The sequence below is a fragment of the Hippocampus guttulatus genome, chromosome 11, assembly GCF_054856545.1.
Source record: "Hippocampus guttulatus isolate MCC_2025c chromosome 11, RoL_Hgut_1.0, whole genome shotgun sequence".
NCBI lineage: Eukaryota > Metazoa > Chordata > Actinopteri > Syngnathiformes > Syngnathidae > Hippocampus > Hippocampus guttulatus.
In genome coordinates, this window is record NC_141271.1 from 19,396,286 (window position 1) to 19,421,852 (window position 25,567).

A 25,567-nucleotide genomic window follows, 5' to 3' on the forward strand; every position below is an offset into this window, starting at 1 on the left:
AAACGACATAGAATAGTAAGGCGTTTTTAGGCCGAAAAAAACGACATAGTATAGTAAGGCGTTTTTAAGCCGAAAAAAACGACAGTATAGTAAGGCGTTTTTAGCCCGAAAAAACGACATAGTATAGTAAGGCGTTTTTGGGCCGAAAAAAACGACATAGTATATAGTAAGGCGTTTTTAAACCGAAAAAATCGATTAAGTATAGTAAGGCGTTTTTAGGCCGAAAAAAACGACATAGTATAGTAAGGCGTTTTTAGGCCGAAAAAAACGACATAGCTTTTTAGCCCGAAAAAAACGACATTGTATAGTAAGGCGTTTTTAGGCCGAAAAAAACGACATAGCATAGTAAGGTGTTTCTAGGCTGAAAAAAACGACATAGTATAGTAAGGCGTTTTTAAGCCGAAAAAAACGACATAGTATAGTAAGGCGTTTTTAGCCCGAAAAAAACGACATTGTATAGTAAGGCGTTTTTAGGCCGAAAAAAAACACATAGTATAGTAAGGCGTTTTTAGGCCGAAAAAAACGACATAGTATAGTAAGACGTTTTTAGGCCGAAGAAAACAACATAGTATAGTAAGGCGTTTTTAGCCCGAAAAAACGACATAGAATAGTAAGGCGTTTTTAGGCCGAAAAAAACGACATAGTATATAGTAAGGCGTTTTTAAGCCGAAAAAATCGATTAAGTATAGTAAGGCGTTTTTAGGCCGAAAAAAACGACATAGTATAGTAAGGCGTTTTTAAGCCGAAAAAAACGACATAGTATAGTAAGGCGTTTTTAGGCCGAAAAAAACGACATAGTATAGTAAGGCGTTTTTAGGCCGAAAAAAAAAACGACATAGTATAGTAAGGCGTTTTTAAGCCGAAAAAAACGACATAGTATAGTAAGGCGTTTTAAGGGCGAAAAAAACGACATAGTATAGTAAGGCGTTTTTAGGCCGAAAAAAAAAACGACATAGTATAGTAAGGCGTTTTTAAGCCGAAAAAATCGACTATGTATAGTAGGGGGTTTTTAAGCCGAAAAAACGACATAGTATAGTAAGGCGTTTTTTTCGGCTAAAAACGCCTGAATATACTGTACATGGTTGGGGGTTTTCTTGGCTAAAACCGCCTTCCTATACTTGGTCGTTTTTTTTCGGCTAAAAACGCCTTAATATACATGGTTGTTTTTTTTCGGCTAAAAACGCCTTACTATACCATCCATCCATCCATCCATGATTTCACACAAGCTAAGATTCTTTGAAATTTGAAGTGATCTTCCATCTGTCTTTTCAGGGATGGCTTTGTGAGACTTTTTTGGGGTCTACTCAGGATAGACATGTTGCTAAATGAAAGGCTGAATTTCTCCACAATGACAAGACGTCCTGAAACGGACCAAAATGGGCCTCGAGTGGATGTGCTCTTCAGAAACATACCTGAGCTTCACTTTGAGACTTTTGTGCTCAGTCTGATGAGTCGTCAAAATTTGCCTCAGCGTGCAATGACAAAACTTGAAATGCTTCCCATTGCCAACTTCACCCGTCTGTCTTGTATTCATGCTTCCAATGAGGTAGCAGTCAGACCAAAAACGCAGTTGCGCTTTGTCATACTAAGCCGAAAAGGTCTTGCAGTGTTTTTAAAGCGACTTAAAATTTGCAAACAGTGACCATTTTGTGGCGCCTCGGAGAAGGTTACGGCAAGCGGGACACCTGTTCGGCAAGCAGATGGTCAGCAAACGTGCACGCACGCTCCCTGAGGAGACAACCTGTCAGCTGAGCCCCAATTAAAGAGTCACTCTGCTCTGAGGCGGGGGTGCCTGTGTGTATGTGCATATGCAAGCGTGTTTATGCGCGCGCAATGTCCAATTTCTTTCCCTCTGTGTAGACTACAGGCTGAGATTTTTCAGGGGAAAAAAAGTCTCCCTGTCCTGGCTGCTCAGTACGGGATGGCTCAAGCAAACAAAAACAAACAACTGCACTGCTTTATATATATATAATATATATATATATATAGAGAGAGAGAGAGAGATATAGAGATATATGTATGTATATATAGTATATATAAAGAGAGAGAGAGCGAGAGAAAGAGAGTGAGAATGTGCGTATGTACAGTATATATGTATGCATATATGTGGCTAGCACGGTGCAGAAGCATGCGGTTCGATTCCCGGCCCGGCCTTCCTGTGTGGAATTTCTGTGGTTGGCTTTGCTTTCCACCGTTAACTTCTTCTGCCACTTTCATAACATCTTCGAACATTCAAATGTGACTTCAAAATTTGACGGTACTTTTTCAGCATGGCCACAGCTTGACCCAGGAATAGATCATGTCCAAAGTGCGTCGTGTGCCATTGTAGCCGGTGGCCAGCAGTGTCAATTTCCTGTTGCCCTCAAAATAACTCAGCGGCAGCCATGACAGTGGAAACCTCTGGCAACAAAAGTGAGCACACCCCGATGTGAAAATGTTTAAAATGGGCCTGGGTATTTTTAATTGTAATTTTGAAAAATCAATCTGCTAATTGAGTGTCTGTGTGTATCCGTGTGCATGCAGCTGCCCCTTGAAGACCCTCTTTTGTGCCCCCCCCCCTCACCATTGTGTGTGTTAACGGGAGGGAGGGAGCTTTGGTGGAGGTGGTTCATCGAGTGGAGGGGACACGTCTCACTAGAAGGTGGTCCGCTGCAAAGGAAGGAAGTTCCGACTCGCTCTCCAGCGGACCTTGTGATTTTTTGGGGGGCGGGGGAGGCATTGTGACTATTTTGGGGGGGTGACAGCATATACCTCTGCTGGCTCCAAGACACGCTGGTGGGAAATTCCACTTCCCCAAAAACTGAGAACAAGGTTTTAGGAGGTCCTCCTGTGAGGTAAGTCTTGTAAATAAATATATTTGACAGTCAGATTACGATTACAGTAAGTCTATTAAAAAAGGAAATAAGGAAAATCCATTTTTTGAATAGTTTAAAGGGGAATTTGGGCGGCGAAATGAACCGCATATGGCAAAAGTCCCGTCAACAAGAATTGGCCTTTGGAAGAGTATTTGCTCACATTTTATATGAAATCATTTTAACTTTGCACAATGTACCTGGAGTCCAAATTTTAAAAATGTGTAAGGGACTATTTTACAAGTATGACAGATACATTCCACTTTTGTTTTTGTCATCTAACAGTTGAACATAAAGTAAATCAAAATAAAATTATTTACACTCATCAACTTAAAGCTGGTTTACAAATGGTCAGAAATATTAACATCACTTTCAAAAAGTGGATGACAGCAGTGGAATGGTGTCATGCGAATTTTGACGTGTCTCGTTATGACATACGCAGGTCAGAATATTAGGAACAGCTCGCACTACTCACATCAGAGGTGAAGGTGAGTGCACATGCGGTGACAAGTATCTCTCAGTTGCTGGGGGGTGGGTGGCGGGGGGCACCGTTTGCCGGATACTTACAAAGTGTGTCCTCAGTAGGCATCTGTTGCCCCCTCCCCCACTTTGTAGCGCCTTTGTACTATCATAGCACAGCAAGCGTCTCCCCCGCCCGCCACCTCCAGCCGGTCCCTGGCAGCCGCCCAGCAGGCGCCCGAGCGCCGTGTGGAGGCTTTTCCAGGCCTCAGGGGAGGAGGGGGGTAAAGAGGGGGCGACCCCCAGGGGAGGTCGGTCGTGGAGGGGGCATCTGCTCTCTGTGGAGGCATGAGGTGCAACCCCCCCCCCCCCCACCCCCCCAGCCTCTTTGGATTAGATATTACTCAGCAGATCCCAGCAGATGAGTTATTTTGTGGGTTGACTGCGTAGAAATCACAAACAACGGTTTTTGTAACAACAAAATGCTCAACTACTCCCAATTGTTCATTGGAGGAGTGTTTTGTATTTTTATGTAGAATCTAACTCATTAAACATTTATATCATCACATTATTCTACTGATTATTTGAGGCAAAGCATTGCATGTGAAATTATTTATTTGAAAAATACAAGAGTAATTAGTTTTTTAACATTACTTTGCTTTTTAAGTATCATATTGATTGAGTCATACAACACGTACGGTATTTGGAATGGTTCATCTTCGTAGTATTTTTCAATTTGATGTAGAATTGTTTAAACAACAAGATAATGCTTTCTAATTTCTTTCAACTAAATTGAGCCGTTCGCAAGGGTTAAATGGATTGGATTTAAAAGTTAAATACAAGTGAACCGTACTTAACAAATGCACCGAACCGCATGCTATAAAAATTACCGCCACAGGAACATTCAGCACTGTTGCAACATTTTGACTGTCTTTCCATCTATCCATGGAAATGAATAACTCATGATCCAAAGCATACCACATCATATGTCAAAGATCTAATCTATCATCTGGCCAGCGGCATCTATTTCAATCTACCCTTTTCTACCAGTCCATCCATTACTGTCGACCACCTCGATTTCCTCTCCATCCATCAATTCAATATAGCATTTAAAGCAAGGAAGAAAATAAACATTTGTCCTTCAATAGGAGTTTCAACAAAAACGTATTGCACATACTTAAAAGTTAAATATGACAGAATTGTACTAAACAAATGGAATGGAGTTTTTAAAAAAAGTTTTAAGATCAACCTAACCACTGACTACTGTGTCTCAGAAATGTTGAAAGTCAACCTTAGAATGGAACATCATCAATTCCCACCAAAAAACAAGAATCTTAATTGCCATCATCTCATTTAAAAAATGCTAGACCAAATGAGCAATTTACCTTTGGGAATGAAGCTATTAAAAGTTATGGAAAACACAAAAGCTAACAAACCTCTTCATATATGAACATGGTTAAGTTGCCGTGCTTGCGCTGTGTTTATTTCCGTTTGGCAGCTGTGTGTGGGTGTGTGTTTGTGTGTGTACGTGCGAGCATGTGTGAGAGTGAGAGACAGTGGGGGAGGTTAAAAAAAAAAAATCACCGTCTGTGTGGATGGCCCAAAACAATACTCTGTGTCACAGAAGGACAGATTGGCTGGCAGCTGCTTTGCTCAAAAGGTGCGAGCCAGACACACTTAGAATTCCCCCCACCACCCACGTCAGACACAAACCATCATGGAACCCTAACCCTTGTTGAAAACCCTAACCCTAGTTTGAAACCCCAACCCTAGTTTAAGACCCGAGTTTGAAACCCTAACCCTAGTTTGAAAATAAAACCCTCGTTCAAAACCCTAACCCTAGTTTAAAGCCCTAACCCTAGTTGAAAACCCTAACCCAAGTTTGAAACCCCAACCCTAGTTTAAGACCCGAGTTTGAAACCCTAACCCTAGTTTGAAAATAAAACCCTCGTTCAAAACCCTAACCCTAGTTTAAAGCCCTAACCCTAGTTGAAAACCCTAACCCTAGTTTGAAACCCTAATCCTAGTTTGAAACGCTAACCCTAGTTCAAAACCCTAGTTAGAAATCCAAACCCTAGTTTGAAATCAAAACCCTCGTTCAAAACCCTAGTTAGAAATCCAAACCCTAGTTTGAAAACCTAACCCTAGTTTAAAACCTGAGTTTGAAAGCCTAACCTTAGTTCAAAACCCCAGTTCGGAACGAGGATTTTAAATTAGGGTTTTCAACTAGGTTTAGTGTTTCAAACTCGGGGTTTAAACTGTGGCTATGATCTTGGGCTACGGTGTTAAGTGGTGTTTTTTTGGCTTCCTGAAAAGTGATGGTAGTTTTCCCAATGCCAGCAATTTATTACTTCCTACCACGATAGCAAGTTGCACCTGAATTAACCATATCACCCCCTTTTTTTTTTTTTAAAGGTAAGCCTTTAGGAAAAGGTCCCCCCTTAATCGAGTCTGCTCGCCAACGCCCAGGTCTGGATGCATGAGGCGGCTTCATGGGCCTGAGGGACCATGAGGAAAATGGAACAGGCCACATCCTCAGCCCAGGGCTGGCTCTGGACTACCTCCACGTGGATGGCCCCAAGGATGGCGGGAAGGTTTTATCCACGGCGGCGTCAGGTTCTGGAGGCTCTGGCCTTAGCGACAGCACCAATAGCTTGGATAGCAGCAGCGCTAGTTTCAGTAGCTTCTTCTCCGAGGATAGCGGAGAAAGTGAGGATGAGCGCCACCACAATACTTGTACCCAGGTGGAAATCCGGGACTCCCCAACTAGGCCAGACCGGACGGAGAACCCACAGACCACCAGTGACTGCCGTGCCAAAATTGACTTCGCTCTGAAGCTGGGCTACTCAGAAGAACTGGTGTTATTGGTGCTAAAGAAACTGGGCCCAGCCGCACTTATCAACGACATCCTAGGGGAACTGGTCAAACTGGGAACCAAGGCGGAACCGGTGGAGCCACCGAGAGGTACAGGAGAATCTCAGTCTCCTTCAACAACTTCCATATACTCCTCGTCTTCCTCCTCGGTGGACTCATGCCGCTCACTGTGTTCGTCCAAACTCCTGGAGGACAAAGACAACCTTCGGCCTGTCGTCGTGGACGGAAGTAACGTGGCCATGAGGTGAGGTTCTCTTTATAACCAGCGCGCCTTTTAGTGACCCTTCATGAGACTAGCCGAAAGTTGCGATAGCAACTTTTGCACTTTGACTGAAGTCGCAATGTGACTTTGACTGGGGTCATATCGGAACCTGTTATGTCGAGTCAAGCAAGTCATTGACATCCATGTCCCTCCTTCAGTCATGGCAACAAGGAGGTGTTCTCCTGTCAAGGCATCCAGCTGGCGGTTGATTGGTTCTTGGAGCGAGGCCACAGTGACATCACGGTTTTTGTCCCCGCCTGGAGGAAGGAGCAATCCCGTCCTGATGCTCTCATCACAGGTAACCACACAAACAGACACATACTGGAGTTGAAACACTTACATATTGGGTGAGTCAAATTCGACCTAACTAGTAACACCGTAAATGTCATTCTTCACCCAAAAATTTGATGGCTCACAATAGACAACCTTTTTCTTTTGTATGGGGTACTACACAAAGTTTGAAGCTGAGGCATGGGTACAGGTCTACTAAAATGGATTTTAGATGTATGTACTAATACATAAGATCTGGAGTTCATCGTATCATAGTTCATATACACATTCATATTTGTTCATATCTTCATGCCGTGCATGGAAAGCGAGCTCTCGGTAAAGGCTGCTCAACCATCCACTCAGTTTCTCAAAATGACAAACGCGATTTGGTTTTCCATAGACCAGGAAGTCCTGCGGCAACTGGAGAAACACAAGATCCTGGTTTTCACGCCGTCCCGCCGTGTGCAGGGACGGCGGGTGGTCTGCTACGACGACCGCTTCATCGTCAAGCTGGCGTACGAGTCGGATGGCGTCATCGTCTCCAACGACAATTACCGCGACCTCGCCAATGAGAAGCCAGAGTGGAAGAGGTTCATCGACGAGCGCTTGCTGATGTACTCCTTTGTCAACGACAAGTAAACGCTTTTTCGTACCCTTACAATTCCCCAAAGTGAGGTGGCTGACTATTTTTAATCATCTCCCATCTACCGTCATTAGATTCATGCCACCAGACGACCCACTCGGCCGCCACGGACCCAGCTTGGAGAACTTCCTTAGGAAGCGAGCGCTCGTTCCGGAACACAGGAAGCAGCCGTGTCCTTACGGTAGAACCTTTTCCTGTTTTTACTTGATGTTAGCTCGATAAAGTACGGGGTTGAACCGATAAGTCGAAGCTCCTTTTCATCAAAACTCTTTGCCTCGGTTTTTCCTTAGGTAAGAAGTGCACCTACGGTCACAAGTGCAAGTTTTACCACCCAGAACGGGGCACTCAGCCTCAGCGCTCAGTAGCTGACGAGCTCCGGGCCAGTGCCAAAATGTCCTCTGCAGCATCCAAAGGCCACAAGGAAGAAATGACAGCCAGGTACCAAATATTGTCCAAGTTCGGCCAGGGAACCCCAAAGAAAACATCAAGGTCCCTCACCGAGCTCCCGGAGGACCATCTCAGAGTGCAGTCCAAAGTAGGAGGAGGCACGGGAAGTGGTGGGAGTGACCTTGGGCATCCCATACCAGGGAGGATGCCTTTCTCAGGACATCCGGATGGAAGGGATTATCCCGGCTCCAAAGTCCTGAGACAAAGTTGTTACCGATCTGAGTCTGCGGGCTTGGGCTACAACTCCCAAGTAAAGACATTGCCCCTACTGAGCCTTCCCACTCCGGGGAGTCCCGAGCGCTTCTACCTGGCGGATCCCCGGGCTAGGCATCTACCATCCGACTGTAGCAGTCAAGGCAGCTCCGGGTCCTTCTTCCCAGACCTGATTTTGGATGGCAGTGCGGTGTGCCACCACCACCACCATCATCATCATCCTCACCATTGCTCCAACCGGTATAGTAGACCCATAAACCGAACTCCACCTGGTCTCAGCCAGCACACTACACCAGGAGTTAAACAACTGGATTTCAATGTGGAAGAAAGTCCTTTCCAGTCCCTCTCCACTAACATTGCACCAACTCATCTGCCACTTTTGAGAAGCTACCCAGGAGCATGTTTGGGTTCTACTCTTCATCCATCCCAAACATCCACCTTTTCTCAGTGCTCCGTTCTGGCTAGTTCCCTTTGGAAGGAGGACCTACTCCAGGACTCAAGAGGCTATCACCAAGCGTCACCATTTCCTGACAGGCGGAAACATCCTGAGAAACAACAAATGCAAATCAACTGGAACCAGCAGTACCAACAGGCCCCTCGACGTTGTTATGATCTCTTTCCCATCCAGGATACAGCCTCAAAGAAAATCTGGTCCTCCTCATGGATGAACAGACATTCGTCACCAGGTGGTCTCGCACCCTCACCACAGACGACCCTTGTGTCCCCTCTCCAAACGAGACAGCAGTCTCTGCTCCGGTTGGAGTCCTCCCCCATGGCTCAGTACCAGGAGCAGCGGGAGAGGGTGTTCGTGAACCTCTGTGGCATTTTCCCGACCGATTTGGTGAGGGTGGTGATGAGCCGGAACCCAAGCATGATTGATGCGCAGGAGCTGGCTGCTGCTATATTGTTGGAGAAATCTCAGGATAGTTCTTGAATAACTTAGGAACCCCAAACCTCCAAATCCAAAGGGCTCCCAAAGTTGCAGAGGTTCAGAGTATTCTCTGTACTTGACCAAAATGGCAGTGTTTGTGCATATGTGAACAGCCAGACCACAAAGTCTCTAATTTTAGGGCGAAGTTCTTGTTCACAGGCAGTTTCTAGTCAAGGGGCAACATTTGTATTTCTGTGTCAAAGTTTCTTGACCGGTGGCAGAGTTTGAGTTCTGGGGCATCAGTTCCAGTTTTGGGGCAAAGTTTCTAGTTCTTGGACACAGTAAAAACACCTGCCATATGAGTGCTATTTCTAGTAGTAAATATAAATCCCTAAATATGCTATACTAGCACTTAAAATGGGAACTTCTGGAGTTTTGTAACATTGTAAAGTCAAGCTATTTACATTTTTAATAATAGGGTTTGTGAGTCCAGGCTTTTAAGGGTAACAGTGCATTTTTATGTTATTTATTCCTTAAATCTTAAGTTATTTATCTTATTATTATGATTTGGGCACTTTTGGTTCTTGCGTTTTTTTTTCTGGGCAGTCATATCAGGGTATTACAAGAGACAACGCAGCTAACCTCTTGACTGTGTGTGTGCGTCTGTGTTTTTTTTTTTTTATCAGTGTGAATTCCCCTCCACTCCTCCAAAATGGAAGTGAAACTCAGAGAGCACATGCAGAAAACACACACACATACACACACAAAATCCTCCCCTCAATACTTCATATACGTCCTCAACTGATTTTCTAGCATCATTTTGCAGAATTCTTTATTCTGTATATTTAACCGAAAGCTTTGGGTTCATTTATGAACCATTACGTGGTTTTGGGAGGTCCTCGAAGGAGATTTCCTAACTTGTATTTCAATCACAAAACTTAGGAAATTTGGGGTCTTGGTAGTTTCCATAAAGAGACTGTTCCAATCCCTTTCCTGCACCCCTCCAAAGTACTAAATGGTCTCTGTTTGGCAACTAAGTTTCGACAGTTTCTGCGGCAAAGGTTCCTCATTCCGGACCGAAGTTGCTTGCTCTGGTGCAAATGTGTCATTCCTGAGCAATGTTCATAGTTCTGGATCACAGTTTAAACATTTTTAGAGCCGCGGCAAAGTTCCTGCTGCTGAAAAGCCAAAATAGTTAGCAACTTGAATGCTTATTTATTCATTCTAAACTTGACTTTTTTTCCCCATATACACACTTTGATCAAAAGCCACACTTGACGACACTTTTTGACAAATTTGGCATAGTCGTCTGCATTCTATTGGATCGGCAAGCCATTTCGGATGAATATTTGTCATTTTATGGTATTAAGATTGCCAGTTAAGCTTTACCTTTGATTTACGCTCTTGACAGTATTAAATTTTTTTTTTTTTTCCCTCAACGCACTTCTAGTCGTCGTGCTGAGTTTATAATCATTCTCAAAAAGATTTGCCGCCATAAACGTGGATAAACAGATTCCTGGTTGGCGTATGTTCCTGACTTTCTATGTTGATACAAATTGTATCCTAATGGCGATATGGTCATTTTTAATCGGAAAATATAAAGTCTGTGTATTTGTCACAAAATTTGTCTCTTTGATTACCGGTATGTTTTACGTTTTCCACTCAGCATTCCCAATAACTTATTTTTCCATGATGATGTTCTCCTTAGAAGAAGTGATTTTTTTTCCCTATGCGTCACGCTTAGGTGGGTGACTGGAGTAGACAGTTCAGTAAAAAGGTGTTATCAAGTGAGTTACAAACATCATAGACAAGATGAAAACCAAAACTGTGATGTCTTGGAATAATGGAAACAACCTTGTCATTGTGAAACATCAACGGCATGGTGTGGTTAAAAATAAAAGATGATTTGTTTGGTTGTCTTCCAGTTGAAACATCAAAATTATGAGTTTTGATTCAGATGCTGTCGCTTTAAAACAACAAAAAACGGCTTTCATCTGTACAAACCAAAAGGTTTCATTCCTGATTCATGTGTCAAGATCAGACAGAAAATATCAAGCCAAAATAACAATGTTAACATTCTCATGTAAAATTGGACTTTGTTCTGTGAATATTTTTATTCGATTGCCAACCGATTTCTTTAGGATGGGTCAAACATCGGAGAAAATGGATTTGAATGTTTTCATCCAAACGAACCAAATATTTGTCGCCATCACTTCCTGAATGCTTTAAAATGTGCCTACGGGACATTATTCTTGCTTCTGTTGTGCGCATTAGGTGGCACTAATGAAGCTTTACATACCCTAAAGCACAAAAAGCAAACCTTTCCTACCGTCGCATATTGATCGTTTTTGTTTGTTATATTGAAAATGAGCAATAAAACAAAATGGTTGTGTTCACACCATTTAGTCTTGTCCAGTTACTACTGTACCCCGCAAAACAGATCAAGATGGACGCTAACGTAATGCATTTGTGGCTAACAAATCGCCATATTATGTAACTCTCTATTGAGTATAATCATTCAAAACACACAGCTAACCTTGCTAGCAATAGCATTTTGGCCCATGACCGAACAACAGCACAGCAGTATTTACAGATAATACAAGCACATTTCTTACCTTGCCTGGTGAAGCTTGGATGTCATTGAAGAGGTAAATATGGAGACTGTGCAGTGGCGAGGTGACAACGTGGGATAGGACGAGTGCGTTTAGTTTGCGTGTATAGTGGTCAGCAGAAGAGCTACAGGAATGTCTCTTTTCATCCTACAAGATACTCAGAGTAGGGCCACGTGTTTCCTGGTCGCACATGAAGTTAGCATTTGATGCAATAGTAGATTCAGAGTCGTAAGGAAATGGAAATGCTGAAGTTAAATATACACTAAAGGAAAATAGTGAAAGGTGGCACAAAAAGCCTCAAGGCGGTTGATTTTTGGTTTTGTGAGTTTTACTGGTCAGCTGTTGAGCCACATATACAGGAAACAAAGTCAAACGCAAGAGAATCCTACGCAAGAAACAAAATGGCTGAAAACAATGCTAGACAGAAAAAAAATGACGGATATCAAAGTCCGCGAGCGACATTAAAGCTTTTGAGTCATCCGCGTGAGTCGTCTGGTAAAAAGATGCTTTTTGGGGGGGGGATTGGCGGATCTTTGGCGAGGCGCAAGCGAAAGTCTCTGCTGAGGTTGTTTTTTTTTTTTTTGTGCCTCTCTCACATGGACTCAAACTCGTCGACGCGCTGCTTGGTGTTGCCCTGCCGGATTTGCCGCAACGTCTTGTACTTGTCGCGGCCGGCTCGCATGTTCTCAGCGTGAAGGACATCGTTGGCTGTGTTCTTGCTGTCGTCGCGAGCGTCCGCCAGCTCGGAGCTCAGAGCCTGACAAAAATAAATAACGGAGGGAGGAAAAATTTAAAAAAAAAAAGGCAACTTTTTTTGCAAATCTGTAAAAAAAAAAGTCAGGAATATACAAACACACGTTTTTCCTCCCTATCCAACATTATTCTTATTTTTTTTCACTCTACACCCGCCATTCCCTGACCTGCAGCTGCTCCTTGACGCGCTGGTTCTTGTGTGCCTCTGTGACTCTTTCCTCTTCGCTACGCTGGCTGCTGATTCCGTCACTGAAGAGCTCGGCGCTGGCCTCTCCGTTGCTCTCGTCATGCTCGTCCTGCTCGTGCGGCGCCATAGTGGGTGAAGTCATGGCCACCCGCAGCTCCTCCCGCGTCTTTTCTAAATCTTCCTGCGCCGCCATGGCCTGTGTGGGATGAAGAAAGGATGTCATTAGGTTTTGTGTGTGTGTGTGTGTGTATTTTTTTTTTTTTAGATAAACGGGCATCCTGTTCATTTCCAGCTTAAATTAGCTTGAAAACCACATAAATCGACATCTTAATTTTTTTATTTCAGTTATCACTTCCGTGTTGTGAAGTTTTACTTTGTGCTGCCATTCGGTGGCGTCTTCCTCCTTTTTCCTCTTGGCTTCTTCCAGCAGAGAAATTTTGGCGGTGAACTCGGCTAATTCAGCAGCCTGTCAATCACATCCCATTTTTTAGCCACACTAAAATCAATTCAGAGCAGGACGGAAAATTGATGGTACAGGTTAAAGCAGAGCCCAACTGATTAATTAGCCAGTCGGTAGGGCCCTCGTTTAGATTAAGAGACAATCTCACTGTTGCAATGGATCGTAGCTTTACCCCCTCACTATGCTGAACCAATTATAGATGGGACAAAACATTGAAACGGGCGTACCAGCTGTTCCTGGTTCTTCATCTGGTCGGCGGCTTGCTGAGCGAGGGCAGCCTTGGCCTCCTCGGCGGCCCTCCGCTCCTTGTCCAAACGCTGGGCTTCCTCCTTGGCCCGCTTCCTCTCCTGTTCCAGCTCCAGAGCCTTGCGGGTCTGCTCCTCCAGCTCTTTCTGCGCTCGCTGAGTCTGCTCCTCGATGTTACGCAGGCGCTCCATCAGCTCGTCCTTCTCGCGCTCCATGCGCTGCTTCTCCTTCTCGGCTTGCTCGCGCTTCTTCTTCTCGTTCTCCAGCTGCGCTCTGGACCGGGGCGATGGAGGACATGACATGGGACATGACATTAAGAAGCAACCACGCAGGGAGGTTGAAGCAACACTGCCCCCTATTGCTCACACTGCCTCATTGATAATGCCTGAGACCAAGGTCCTTTGATTTTTCAAATTGTATCAATAAAAAATGTGTAGTTTCATCATCACAATGATCATTAAAATGTGAATTAACTGATAAAGTTCTCCATTAAGGAATGTAAATTTTAATATATCTTATCTTTAACTCATTCACTCCCAAAGACGTTTTTAAACGTCTTTTCAGACTTAGTCCAGAATTGGCTGGTACTGAGTGAGTTAATCAGTTAATATAAATTATAAATGTTGAAATAGTGTCGTCCTCCTCCTCCTCCTCTTGTAATAAGCGTTGTTGTACCTCTCCATCTGCTTGTGATGTTTTTCTTCCCGGGCCTGAGCTTTCATCTGCTGCACTTCGATGGTGTCGGGCTTTCTGCGCCGCATGTACAGCTCGTGGTTCCCCATGCACAGTGCCAGGATGCGCTTGTTGATGCGCAAGCGCGGCGCATAAAACACAAAGTCCTGCAGCACACATCATTGGAGGTTTCCCCATATATCATCATCAATCATCGGAAATGTATTCAGAAGACTACTTACGGGCGCTTTCTTGTCGATGGGCTTGATGACAAACTTCTTGTCGTTGAAGGAGATGTTTCGGATCTCGCTCCAGGGGAAGCCTATCTTGGGCGACAACCTGAGGAAAATATTGTCATTACATCAGGGGTGATGTTTTGAAAATATTGTTGATGGGCTGCATAAAAGTAAATGAAATATCACTGCTGACAATAATTAAGTTTTGGGTTGTAACACCAAAACTTTCACAGTATAATAATCAAATAAATGAATACATAAAATTATTTAATTATTTTAAAATAGTGATTATAAAGTGTATAAAATAGACATTTCTTCTTTATCACTGCCACTAATACATTTGTACCAGGCACAAAAAATATGTATTTTTTAATACTGTATTAGAAGGGACTACTGCCATCAGCTTCCAACTAATACAGTTTCTCGCCACAGGGGGGCAGTATACCCAAATAAATGCCATACTCGTGCTGAAGCAGGAAAAGGCAGGAGTTCGGGTCAAAATGACCCACAATATGCATTTTCAAAAATCAAAACAGACGGCTTTATCTTCCCTGTACTAAATCAATGATTCTCAAAGTTGTTGTTTTTTTCATGGTCTGTCGGCGTTACTTGTCTTCGTGCTCGTAGATGTTGAGCCCGAGAGCGTCGACGCCCAGCCACAGCTCGGTGCCCTTCTTGTTCTTGATCTCAAAGTAGTTGACGCCGTACATCTCCAGGTCCTGAGCGATCTTCAGGTACTCCATCATGGCATCCTCCCTGCGCGCACATTTTGAGTTCGAATTGTCTATACATATGTAATCTATCACGTTTACATATACTAATGTACAAACTTTTCTCTATATCTAGAGTGTACCATATAATGCGTCATATGTCTCGTTTAAACCACTAATGTATCATACGGTGATCATCTTGAACATTGTACATAGCAGCCACCTGAGCATGCTTCGATGTTCCTCGTGCCAGGTCTGTATTCTGTCCTCCCACTGTTCCTTTGTCAGCTTGTGTTGCTCCAGAACTCTGCCACCCAGACGGAGAAGATACGTCGTCACCATGACAACAAAAGGGCTTCATCATCAAAGTCAATTGCTCGTTTTGTACCTTTGTGGCAGCAGGCGGTCGGCCGCCAGGTAGCCAGACTTGTGCACGTCCTTATTGTGGTCGGCAAACTTGGCCTGGACGGCATAGGAGGCCAAGAGCACGGCGGTCTCGGGGGGGCAGTAGTTCTCGTCGTTTAAGATGGCTTCCTTCACCTGCGTGGTTCAAAATGGAAATTTAAAAGAACATTTTGCGGACAAGTTTGGTCCAAGTGATTTTACTGCATATAAAATCTCCCCTCCATCACGGGTTTGTGTTTTGCAGAATTTTTGTGCGCAGTTTAAAACAATTTTCTTCTTCCTCCTGTTTATGTTGGGTGTAATTCCACTGTCGACCACTAGATGACTGCACATTTTTGTTTGACATATTGTGTGCATTTGAAAGAACCTCAAGTACCTGAAGGAAAAAGAGCCTCTGCGTGATCTCCTGGATGAGCTCCTCTGAGACGTCCTCTGGAAAAAACTTGGCCCTGAACTTGAATTGCAGAGGGTTCTCCTTTTTCACATCCTGCTGCGTCACCTGGGTGGAAAACAAAACAAAACAATAAACACTGTATCCTCTTGAGGAAACAATACAGTGGTGCATTTAGGGTGGCGTTGTCTTCCGTGTCACTCGCCTTCTTGTTGAGCTTTAGCCACGTGACGTAGCCTTTGCTGTCGATGTACTGGAGGCCGAAGAACCAAACCTCCCTCAGACCAACTGTCTTCACCACCTGCAGAACAAGTAGGTGATTTTTTTGTTGTTTTTTTTTTAGTTTGTGTAGTGAATGAAGTTCCCCCGATCTTGCATTTAGCTTGGAAGTTGAGAATCTGTTGGCCAGGTGAAATTAGCCTGACTGTGACTTCACCACCTTGCCATACAGATTTTCATTGATGTGTTGATTTTGTTACACTCGCCTTCTGGATTTGAACGTGAAGAGAATCAGCTCGAAGCCTTTTAAGAAGCAGGTTGTGAAAGCAGAATTAAAAACCAAAAAGCAGACATGATGACTTCTGCCCGATGTCAGCGGTCTTACAAGGACCGGGAACGGTTGATGACTGATTTAAGATGACAAGTATTGTCGCAGACGCTTGCGCCAATCGGCTGTGTGGCCTCCTTAGGACAAGCAGAACCCATAAAAGAAGCCCAAGCCTTCCCTTTCATTTGTTTTCCTCCCTCTGCATCACTGAAACCTTTCAGGGCCGAAACAATGCTGAAAGCCGCCCTTTAACAGGCACACACATACGTATAGGCACAAAGAGATCTTTGTCAGGCTAACATGAGACAGAACCAGAAGCGACCCGAGCACCTACTGGCACACATTGCCAGCGCCGCCTGTGCTTTGATGGAGCAACAAAAGATGACTCGGAAGGGAGGAGTCTTTATTTTAAAAAAATAAAATAAAAACACACCCCATTTTGTGCATGCTCACCTGGTCAAAGAGCTGCTTGCCTGTTGTGTTGGGCTGGATGGCAAACTCCAGCTCAGCATCCATGGTGGTAACACGGACGTTCGTCTGCATGACAATTTCAAAAAAATCATAATTACAGAATTCCCACTCTTCCACCTGCTTTTTATTTATGGACCTTTAAGGACTTTTGAGGGCTAATTTTGCCATTTTTAAGGACTTCTACATTCAGCAGGGGATTCACGGTGGATTTCATGAACAGAAAGCCACATATCACTGAACTGGTGTTCAAATCCTTGCTGCCAAAGGAAGGGCACATCTTTATTTTAAGGGGCAATCAGCTAACCCTTTATTTGACGTACTGTATGTTAAATTGGCCTGAAATGCCCTGAAGTGATCATCATCGGAACCGATCGGAGACGGCGGGAAAAGCAGAGCGGGAACCAGGAAGGCATGTAGCCCGACAGGTTAACTTTTAAGGATTTTTATTGATTTTAGAAGCTTTCCCTGAAAATTAAGAACATAATTTTATAACTCCTTTTTTATGGATATTTATACATTTTAAGGACCTGTGGGAACCCTGTAATACAAATGCAGGTTTGGGATGAATACACACACAATCTAGATCTTCTGAGGCCAAAGTTTTGTAATTGATGTCAATAAAGTGAAATGCTGTGTGCATGTGTGCGAGGACGAGGTGAATAAGTTCATCGCCGCTGCCCTTCCAAGCCTGATAACCAGCTTAGCGGCAAGGAGCTTTTAATTATGGCTGTCTGAGTCTGGACACGGACACACACAAACAGTGTCGCTAGGCGGTCCCGCTACACACCAACACAAAGCACATGCCGACCCGACGTGTTGGCCTACATTGTTACGAGACAGGAAGGCTCTCGAGAAAGCCGCCGCCACAAAATGGAGCCTCGTTTCGTCTCCGCGTCAATATTCTTCAGCGGCCCTGCCCCTGACTTCATTGTGCTCCTCGCAATCTGGAAGCGGTCAACTCCGTAAAACAATCTGGATAATCCGGCCTGACCGCCTGGCAGCGTCTGTCCGGTGACATCTTGCACTGTGCTCCAGATTAGCGACGATGGGGCATTCGAAGAAGTGATGTACTCGCGCGGGACTGGTTTCGAGCTTAGCTTGCCGCCCATGTGAGCGCCACCCGTTTAGGCAGCAGAGTGGTCGGGCCTGGATTCATGCCGCGCTCTGGTGACTGATGCTGCCATATGACAAGAATAAAGTGATTGCGTTCGAATGCACTTGTAGGCGAAATGCTAAAAACGTCGTTTTTTAATTTTTTTTTTTATTCTCCACATAACGGGATATTAACTCGTGTATCTGCATATGCTTTATGGGAAGAAATGACAAACGGAAATCATGCACTGCTGACATCATTATAAATTATTAAAATTATGAATGAACAATGTTTAATGGCACAATCCTAAGAGGATGAAAGCAGAACAGCTGTCACGTTCCGAGGAGATCTGAATAAAGTCCTACTGTTTATGAAAATAACTGTAACTGTATATGAGGAAAAGAAATACTGTAATGCTACCACAAACAGTTGCAATGGTGCAAGAGAAAATGTGTTTTGTTCCAACACTAAAATGGTCCTGTTGTTAACAGTCATTTGTTTTTGTGGGCAGCAAGCCTAGTCGGGCCTGAATGAATTCTTCCCCGAGTAGCGCCATCCATGAAGCCATCAATGCTTGACATATGCTTTGTTTGCATAGCGGCGAAACCTTATCGACAAGCTGCAGCCTTGCATGCACACAAGGTGACCTCACAGGCAACATATGGCCCCGTTCTCACTCTCTCACACACACACACACACACACGTGCATACACACGCATGCATGCGTGTGTGTGTGTATAAACACCCTTCTCCCAGATTATTTTTGTGTGAATTTGAACCTTCTCTCTTTTTTGTGCATAAAATTACTACTTTTGACATTTTTTCCCCCTCATAAGATTTTTGTTCTTTATATCAAATACAATTTTGTCACAATATTTTGATGTTTTTATGTAAATTTATAAAAGATTCTTGCTAATTCCAGCTACTCGTAATAGATTTTTTTGCATATAAATTGTAGCATTTCTTTTTTTAAATTACGCATGTAAAATTAATAGTTACAAAAATAAGTACGTAAAATTACAACTTCTTTGTTATATTTTGAATTTTAATTTTCTCACAGAATGTTATTTAGCAATTCATTTTTATTTAAAATGACCAGCTTTTTGCTCATATTTTTTAAAAATGAGTATTCTCCCACGATCACAATTTTTTTCTCGTACCCTATTTTTTCCCATCTTACATGGCTAATTTAACACTATTCTTCCACCGTTACAACTTTTTTCTCCTTACAATTACAAAGTTTTTCGCTCAATACTTGAACTTTGTTCTCATTCCAGTAAGAGAGTGATGGAACGTACGACCACATATTAAAAAATACTTATCTATGTCTTTTAGATTCTCCTGCACTACTGGACCTCCCTCAGGGTGTCATTTTTTTTTGGGGGGGGGGGGCTGTATTGTTTCCCTTTGTAGTTCTTAAACACGTTCAACATATAAAAAGCTTTTCTATGGGATGCGGCGGCAAGACACCTTGCAAGCAAACGCCTCTCCGTTACATCAGCTCTGTTTGTCGGCTGCATCACGTAAGCATGAGGAAATGATCAATTTGCTCTTGTTGTGCGTGTGTGAGGTGTGTTTGAAGTGTTGCATTGTGGGACGCTCATAGGCTTTATAATAAATGAAACATGAGAGGGGACGAGGCACCATCATCAAATTCGGGTATGTGAGTGCACACATTACACTGCAAAAACAAGATGGAAAAGGGAACATGTGACTAAATTCAAGCAAAATGATCTAACAATAGAACAGGAAAATTTGACTTTGTAAAAAAATAAATTAAAAAACCAACCCCCCAACTAAACAAAGGTAGAAGAGTTTGAAAGCCTGTTTTTTTTTTTCACACATGAAAGTAGTTCTGTTAAATACACGCAAGCCCGTTTTATAACGGCGCCGCTTTAAGTGCAGAAGGAGCGGGTCAGCCACGATGGTAAATGTGCGTGCGGATTAATTTCTGCCTTTTAAAATGCTTCTTCAGCACATGGTTTTATGAATTGCATCACTCAAGGCTCAAAGACCTTTGGGAAAGCATTGGAAGGAAAAGATTATGGAACCACAGTCATTTTCTTTTGTGATGTATTAAAGGCTTTCTGTAAGGTTGGGGCTGGGGGTACACACTACGATGTGGATGACAGAATCGTTTGCCTTGAGGTGAGATATTTCGTTTTTAGTCGGACAGTGGGCGCCTTTGAGCATATCAATACACAACATACACAAACGGCATTAAAAGACAACTTAGGGGGCGCCGCAGTGAATTGGCACTGTTTTAAGTCCGGATACGCAGCTAACAAAGCTAAGCTAGCTGAGGTGTTTTTAACAAGCGTGGCTGCAGGGCGCCACAAGGCACAGAGCAGGCAGTGAAAGGGCCCCGTGTGTTTGCGTAGGGGTCACGGGGGATAATGTAACCAGACTGGGAGTTTCCCCTCAAGGCGGCATTGGATATGGCAAGTGGACTTCAACAAAGTCTCCCTCTCTCGTTCTCGGTCTTCCTCTCTCTCACACACACACACTTGCCCCCCCCCCCCCCCCCGCCCCACTTCTGACAACTGCCTTTCTCTTTCTCTATCACACTCCTGTGAATAATAAAGAAATGAATACATGATTAAATGACTAAATGAGTCAAATGGGACCAAGTTCTAAGTCCTAAGATTCTTTCTGTAAAAGGATCACCACGTTGTTGTAATTTGATGAATACGTTGCATGCACTTTCAGCGAACTTTTTACGTTGATACCCATGTTGTGCTATTCAATGAAAATTTTCAACGTCCAATTTCAGGCTATTTGGACTTTGTACGTGCAGATTGTTGCCATCCAAATAAAGCTTTCTGACCAGTCCTACGATGTCCACATTATTGCTACTGAGCAAAAAACCTTCCAAGTCCACATTAAGGCAATTTTTACATCCATGTTGTTGCTATTCTTATGTGAATGCCCAATTTTTTGCTTGTATGTCCATTTTATTAGTGTTTTGACTTATTACCAAACGCAAACTTCCACATTGTCGTGATTTAGTGGAAACCTATGTCCAGCTTGACAGTGTTTTGTAAATTTTGGGGGGGGGGGGGGGGGGGGTTGTATTTTGTGAAATTAAAGGAACAACTCACCGGCTTGGGCATCTTCATCCTCTCTCTGCCCGTCCTCCGCTGCTGAGAAAAGAGAGAGAAGTCGTCTTGCGTCTTCCTGCCGACGACAAAACACACAAAGAGCCTTAACAGTGAACAAAAAGATGTTACATTTGGAACGTTACCAAAGAATTGTGACCTACAGCGAATGTAGGTCACGCTTTCTTCTTTAACTTTCCTACATTTTCATTGCAAGAGGATTTACATATTAAAATGGATCGTTCATTTATATAATCCCAACTAGGCTTTCGGAATTAAGGACATTGACTTCAGTTTGACACCTTGGAATTATTACGTTGCTTTGAGGACAAGTCCTGAAGGTAAATGTGGCCTAGAACAGGAGGCCATGTCGCCTTCTTTGTATTCTGCAGATGTCAATGGTATTTTGTTGACATTTTTTTTAGCTCAAATATAAACTAGGTTAGCATTTTCTTGAACATTGGCTTGTGAAAACATTCAGACTTTTTTGGCTTTGTGGCTCATTTCCTCATTTGGGGGAATTGAACAAAACTTGTATGTTATCACAAAAACTTTACGGTACCACTGTGAATTTTACTCATGGAACTATGCACTTTACTCATACTATTTATTGTGACTCCTGATCCATATCATTACAGCTTTAGTCTAATTACCAGTACAACGTTTCTCGTACCATTACAACTTTTTACTGGTACCAAAGCAATATTTTAGCCAAATCATTACAACTTTTCCCTCCTACAATAACATTTTTCTTGTACCATTTTCCTCAGTTTCTGTCTCCTAATATTAGAACTTTTTATGTTTTAATTTTCTCATGAAATGACTTCAAATCCCCCTCGCGCCCCTCACCCCCCCAAAAAAATCTCTTTCTTGGAATACTGTGAAGTCCAAAGAAATTTATCACTCCCCCCCCATCATGTTGAACATTGTTCTCTTCATTGCAGTCCAAGTATGAAGCTTGATTTTTTTTTCAACAATAAAATCTAGCTTTGTGTCCTGTCAGCAGTAATTGTCTCCTACCTCTCAAACCCTTTCATCCAGTGATTTCTTTCAGTAAGATGATAAATATGCATTTTTTAAAATCATTTCGTCTAAAAAAATAATAAAAAGATAAAAGAAAGATAACCTTCAATCTAAAGCTGGGACACCTGATAGAGGCTTCTAGTGAGTTATGGTGGAGATTAAGATTTCGGGTAGACATGATAGTTGTGCATGGCTTTGAAGACGTTTGGTCTAGTAAACAGACTAGATTTAGCCCCATATAATTTTATAGCACTCACTTGCTTTGTTATCACTTTTGGCTGGAATCACATCGTCAATCGGCTTTGTTCCGCATCCAGCACAGTGAATGTGATTGCACACAGTGTATTTTAATCAGTTTAATGGTCCAGGCTTGATGGCAACGCACACTGACCACTGTGGGTCAGTGTGTGTGTGTTTGTAAAAACAGAGTGTCTAGGTGCGTACGCATGCTATCTGATATATGGGATGACATTATGTTGCATATAATGAGACAAGGAGAATTAAGAGTTGTATGATTTAGAAAACATTTGTCATTTTTTGGGGGTCATTTAACAGGAATAAAATACAAACATGAGGGGGGAAAAGTAGCAATTTTACATTTAAAAAAATCACAACAAAAGCTGTATTTTGTAAGTCCAATTGAAATTTGATATAATATTCAAAGCATCGGTCCTTTGATCAGCTGTCACATATACTTAGTATTTAGCTTGTGTAGTTGCAAAAGTTACGAGGCACCTCAATAGTTTAGATAAGTCCTGACACGAAGCATTTTCATTTCCGTTGACACTTCCTGCTTCAACTTTGGCCTACTGTTCTCATGCTCTTTTATACATATACAATACGTCAATAGATATACAAAACAAAATCTTAGTGACAACTGGTGTGTGACTTAATTGGATTATGAATATATTTCTCAAGCAAAGCATTTTCTTGCAGTAGTGATAAGCATGTATCCTTTGATATTTGGAAGGGAGAGTGTGACTCTTTTCTAGCAAAGGTTAAAAAGAACAAATGGAATCTGGTTTTCTTGCAAGTCAACATGTTACAATAAATACTAAGAGCAGAAGGAATATCTAAGTAAGTTGGTATTTCCATCCCTCCCATCGAGTGCCAAATGACTGGTGCAAGGGGCGTGAACGACAAACAAATCAGCCAATTACAATACTCCCCCGCTCCCTGTTGTCCAATCAGCGGGGCTGTAAAACTCACTCCTTCGGTTTGACACTGGAGTGGGACGTAAGCGACAAGCGACGTAACCAATCACAACTCCCACGCGCTGTCAATTGCCCAATCAGCGTGATTTCAAACTCACCGCTTCGATTTGAGGCTACAGAATGCTGGGTTGGCTAACGGCGGTGCCGCCTTGTTAACTGTCGCGTTTAAATGACAGCTAGTGACGTGCTAAACAGGCTAAAATAGCGGATGATGCGACTGATTCAGAGCTGCTTTAAAAGGGAAGTGGGGATGACTCACTGGAACAAATGAACTCGGGCTACCTTAATGTGCCTCAACATGTCCAAAAGCTAGTCGTGTTCACATAAATCGATGTAGCCGCCGGCTAATCGAGTAGGGAGCCAGGTAGGTCCCCTGACCCAAAAGTTGCTTCTAACACTCTTGTGACGATGACAAAGGAATATAAAAAGAGCCACACGTCATATCTCAACGAGACACGAGCCAGCTCCTGAATACGGCTACAAGTCATAAAACGTGCCCCGGTTGTGTCCCCTGGGTGTTGGGGGTAATTATAATTAGCCTGCCCGCTAACGACGGACCTCGTCGCGGCGACAAAAGTGACACATCGGGCAGTATGCGCTCTTCACCACAATGACTGCAAAGTTGTAACTGGAAAACGCCTAAGGTGAAAAGGTGATAAACGCCCGGCTCGACAGCTCTATGCTGAGATAAAGGATGCCTCCAAGGGATAGTGTTGTTATCCCGCTACCCACACCGTACAAGGACTCTCGCTGTCAGTGGGCAGTCAGGTACGTCTCGAGACTAAAAAGTTGCTCCAAAAACGCTTCCAATCATCAGGGTGAATCTTATACGAGCCCCACGTTAAAATGTTGTCTCAACGAGGCATGAACCAGCGCCACAATGCGGCTATTAATCATCCAAGGTTCCCCGGAGATGCCCCTGTGTACGGGGGGGGGGGGGGGGGGGGGGGGTAACTAATTAGCCTGTCCGCTAATGACGCACCTCACCTCAGCGGCAAATGTGACACATATTCGCCTTCTACTCACAAGATGGCTTCCAAGTAGGCGCCGGAATACGCCGAAGAGTCAACAAATATTCGAAGTTGACAAAAACAACCAACCCCGGGCGGTACTCACCAGCACGGCCGCGCTGCGTCAAGATAAAAGGATGCCTGCGATGGAGTGTTGTCACCCCGCCACCAGTGGACCGCTCTGTGCCTCCTCCTCCTCTTGAGCCGGGTGCCGTCGCTTTATATATCCACACAGCAAGTAAAAATAGCCCGCTGCTTCGACGGCGCTGACCGGACACGGAGCTCACTGACACGGGTAAGACTCGTCACAAAGTCACACACGTACGTGCGTCGTCAATATGGCTGACCAAGTTTGTAGTCAGGCGTGACAGTGGTGAGCGCTGAGCGGCTCACCCACAGCCTCACACTCTCTCGCTCGTCTCTGCTCGCCAAGTCGCCCTTCGCTCGCCCCTCCCCTCTGCAACAAGCTCAAGTTTGTTTTCCTTGTACTACAGAAAAAAACAATTTACACCGAACAGGAAAACGTTGTCGGTTCAAATATTCAAATATTAGAGTGAAAGTGGTGCCTTGAAATACGAGTTTAATTCGTGCCATAACGTCAAAATACTTTCATCCAAGTCATCTTTAACCCATTGACATTAAGGGGAATGATATTAATCCCCTCTGGTCTGACCCCCCCCCCAAAAAAAAAAAAAATCAACCTAAAAAAAACTTCCTCTCAACTGAAAATGACATCACAGTTGCTCAGGGCTCTGGAAATGACCAATCACGGCATCACGACTGGGCAACTGAGATGTCATTTTCAGTCGACAAAAAGTGGCAAAATGGCCAGCTCATAAGATGTATACAAACCTGTGCATTTTGCTGCTGAACTCATAGTCCACAAACGTAATATGAGAATGCTGTGTTTAGACTAGTGGAGGCACAAAGAACATATTATTGTCAGGAACATTTTGAGGTTCACTCCCCCTTAAAAGGATGTTGCATGACTCTAACGTGTACCTGCAACCCAGTGAAGCTTTTTGAGACCGTTTCCATAATAGGAAAATCGTAAAAATCTGTAATTCTGTATTTTGTTCTTCAATGTGTGTTAATGATGTGCAATATTTGGACACACAAACTGCTTATTTTGGGCCTTGATATGAATTCTCATATTGTCTGTCGACTTGTATTCTTTGGCATTTGACTCAGCATGACTTAGATTTGTTCTTGGTTTTACTGTTTGGTGCTTTCTACCGTCTTTATTACAGATTTGTCTTACTGTTTTTTGTGCATGTTAATTTGCTCCATGTACAGCACTTTGTATGCAGCGATGGCTGTTTGAAAGTGCTCTATAAATACAGTTGACTTGACTTGACATGTGTTGCACCTTCATTTGTTACATTTTCTTGTTGCTTTCAAGCTTAGCTTGTAGCAGACGTGTGCACATTGCAGCATGACGTCTTTGATCCATTGGTGAAAAGGACACTTTAATTCGCTCCTCTTTCATCTGTAACTGCTTCAGACAACAAAGTGCATGCAGGAAATTGATTGCACGATTGTCTGTGT

The 25,567-nt window shown here is 43.3% G+C and overlaps 2 protein-coding genes across 2 annotated transcripts; one reads left to right on the forward strand and one right to left on the reverse strand.

Annotated features, from left to right (window-relative positions):
- Positions 1-2,768: 2,768 nt before the first annotated feature.
- LOC147198533 (putative ribonuclease ZC3H12C) lies at positions 2,769-11,228 on the forward strand. Its single transcript, XM_086123586.1, has 6 exons — positions 2,769-2,834; positions 5,727-6,429; positions 6,606-6,745; positions 7,118-7,352; positions 7,435-7,541; positions 7,651-11,228. The coding sequence occupies exons 2-6, from the start codon at positions 5,804-5,806 to the stop codon at positions 8,952-8,954; spliced, it is 2,412 nt and encodes an 803-aa protein (XP_085979712.1). The 5' UTR covers positions 2,769-2,834; positions 5,727-5,803; the 3' UTR covers positions 8,955-11,228.
- Positions 11,229-11,813: 585 nt separating this feature from the next.
- LOC147198534 (radixin-like) lies at positions 11,814-24,593 on the reverse strand. Its single transcript, XM_086123587.1, has 14 exons — positions 24,126-24,593; positions 20,776-20,851; positions 16,564-16,647; positions 15,769-15,864; positions 15,549-15,671; positions 15,156-15,307; positions 14,991-15,074; positions 14,667-14,813; positions 14,064-14,160; positions 13,825-13,988; positions 13,131-13,422; positions 12,817-12,909; positions 12,424-12,639; positions 11,814-12,260 (listed from the first exon to the last, which is right to left on the reverse strand). The coding sequence occupies exons 2-14, from the start codon at positions 20,791-20,793 to the stop codon at positions 12,096-12,098; spliced, it is 1,731 nt and encodes a 576-aa protein (XP_085979713.1). The 5' UTR covers positions 20,794-20,851; positions 24,126-24,593; the 3' UTR covers positions 11,814-12,095.
- Positions 24,594-25,567: the final 974 nt, after the last annotated feature.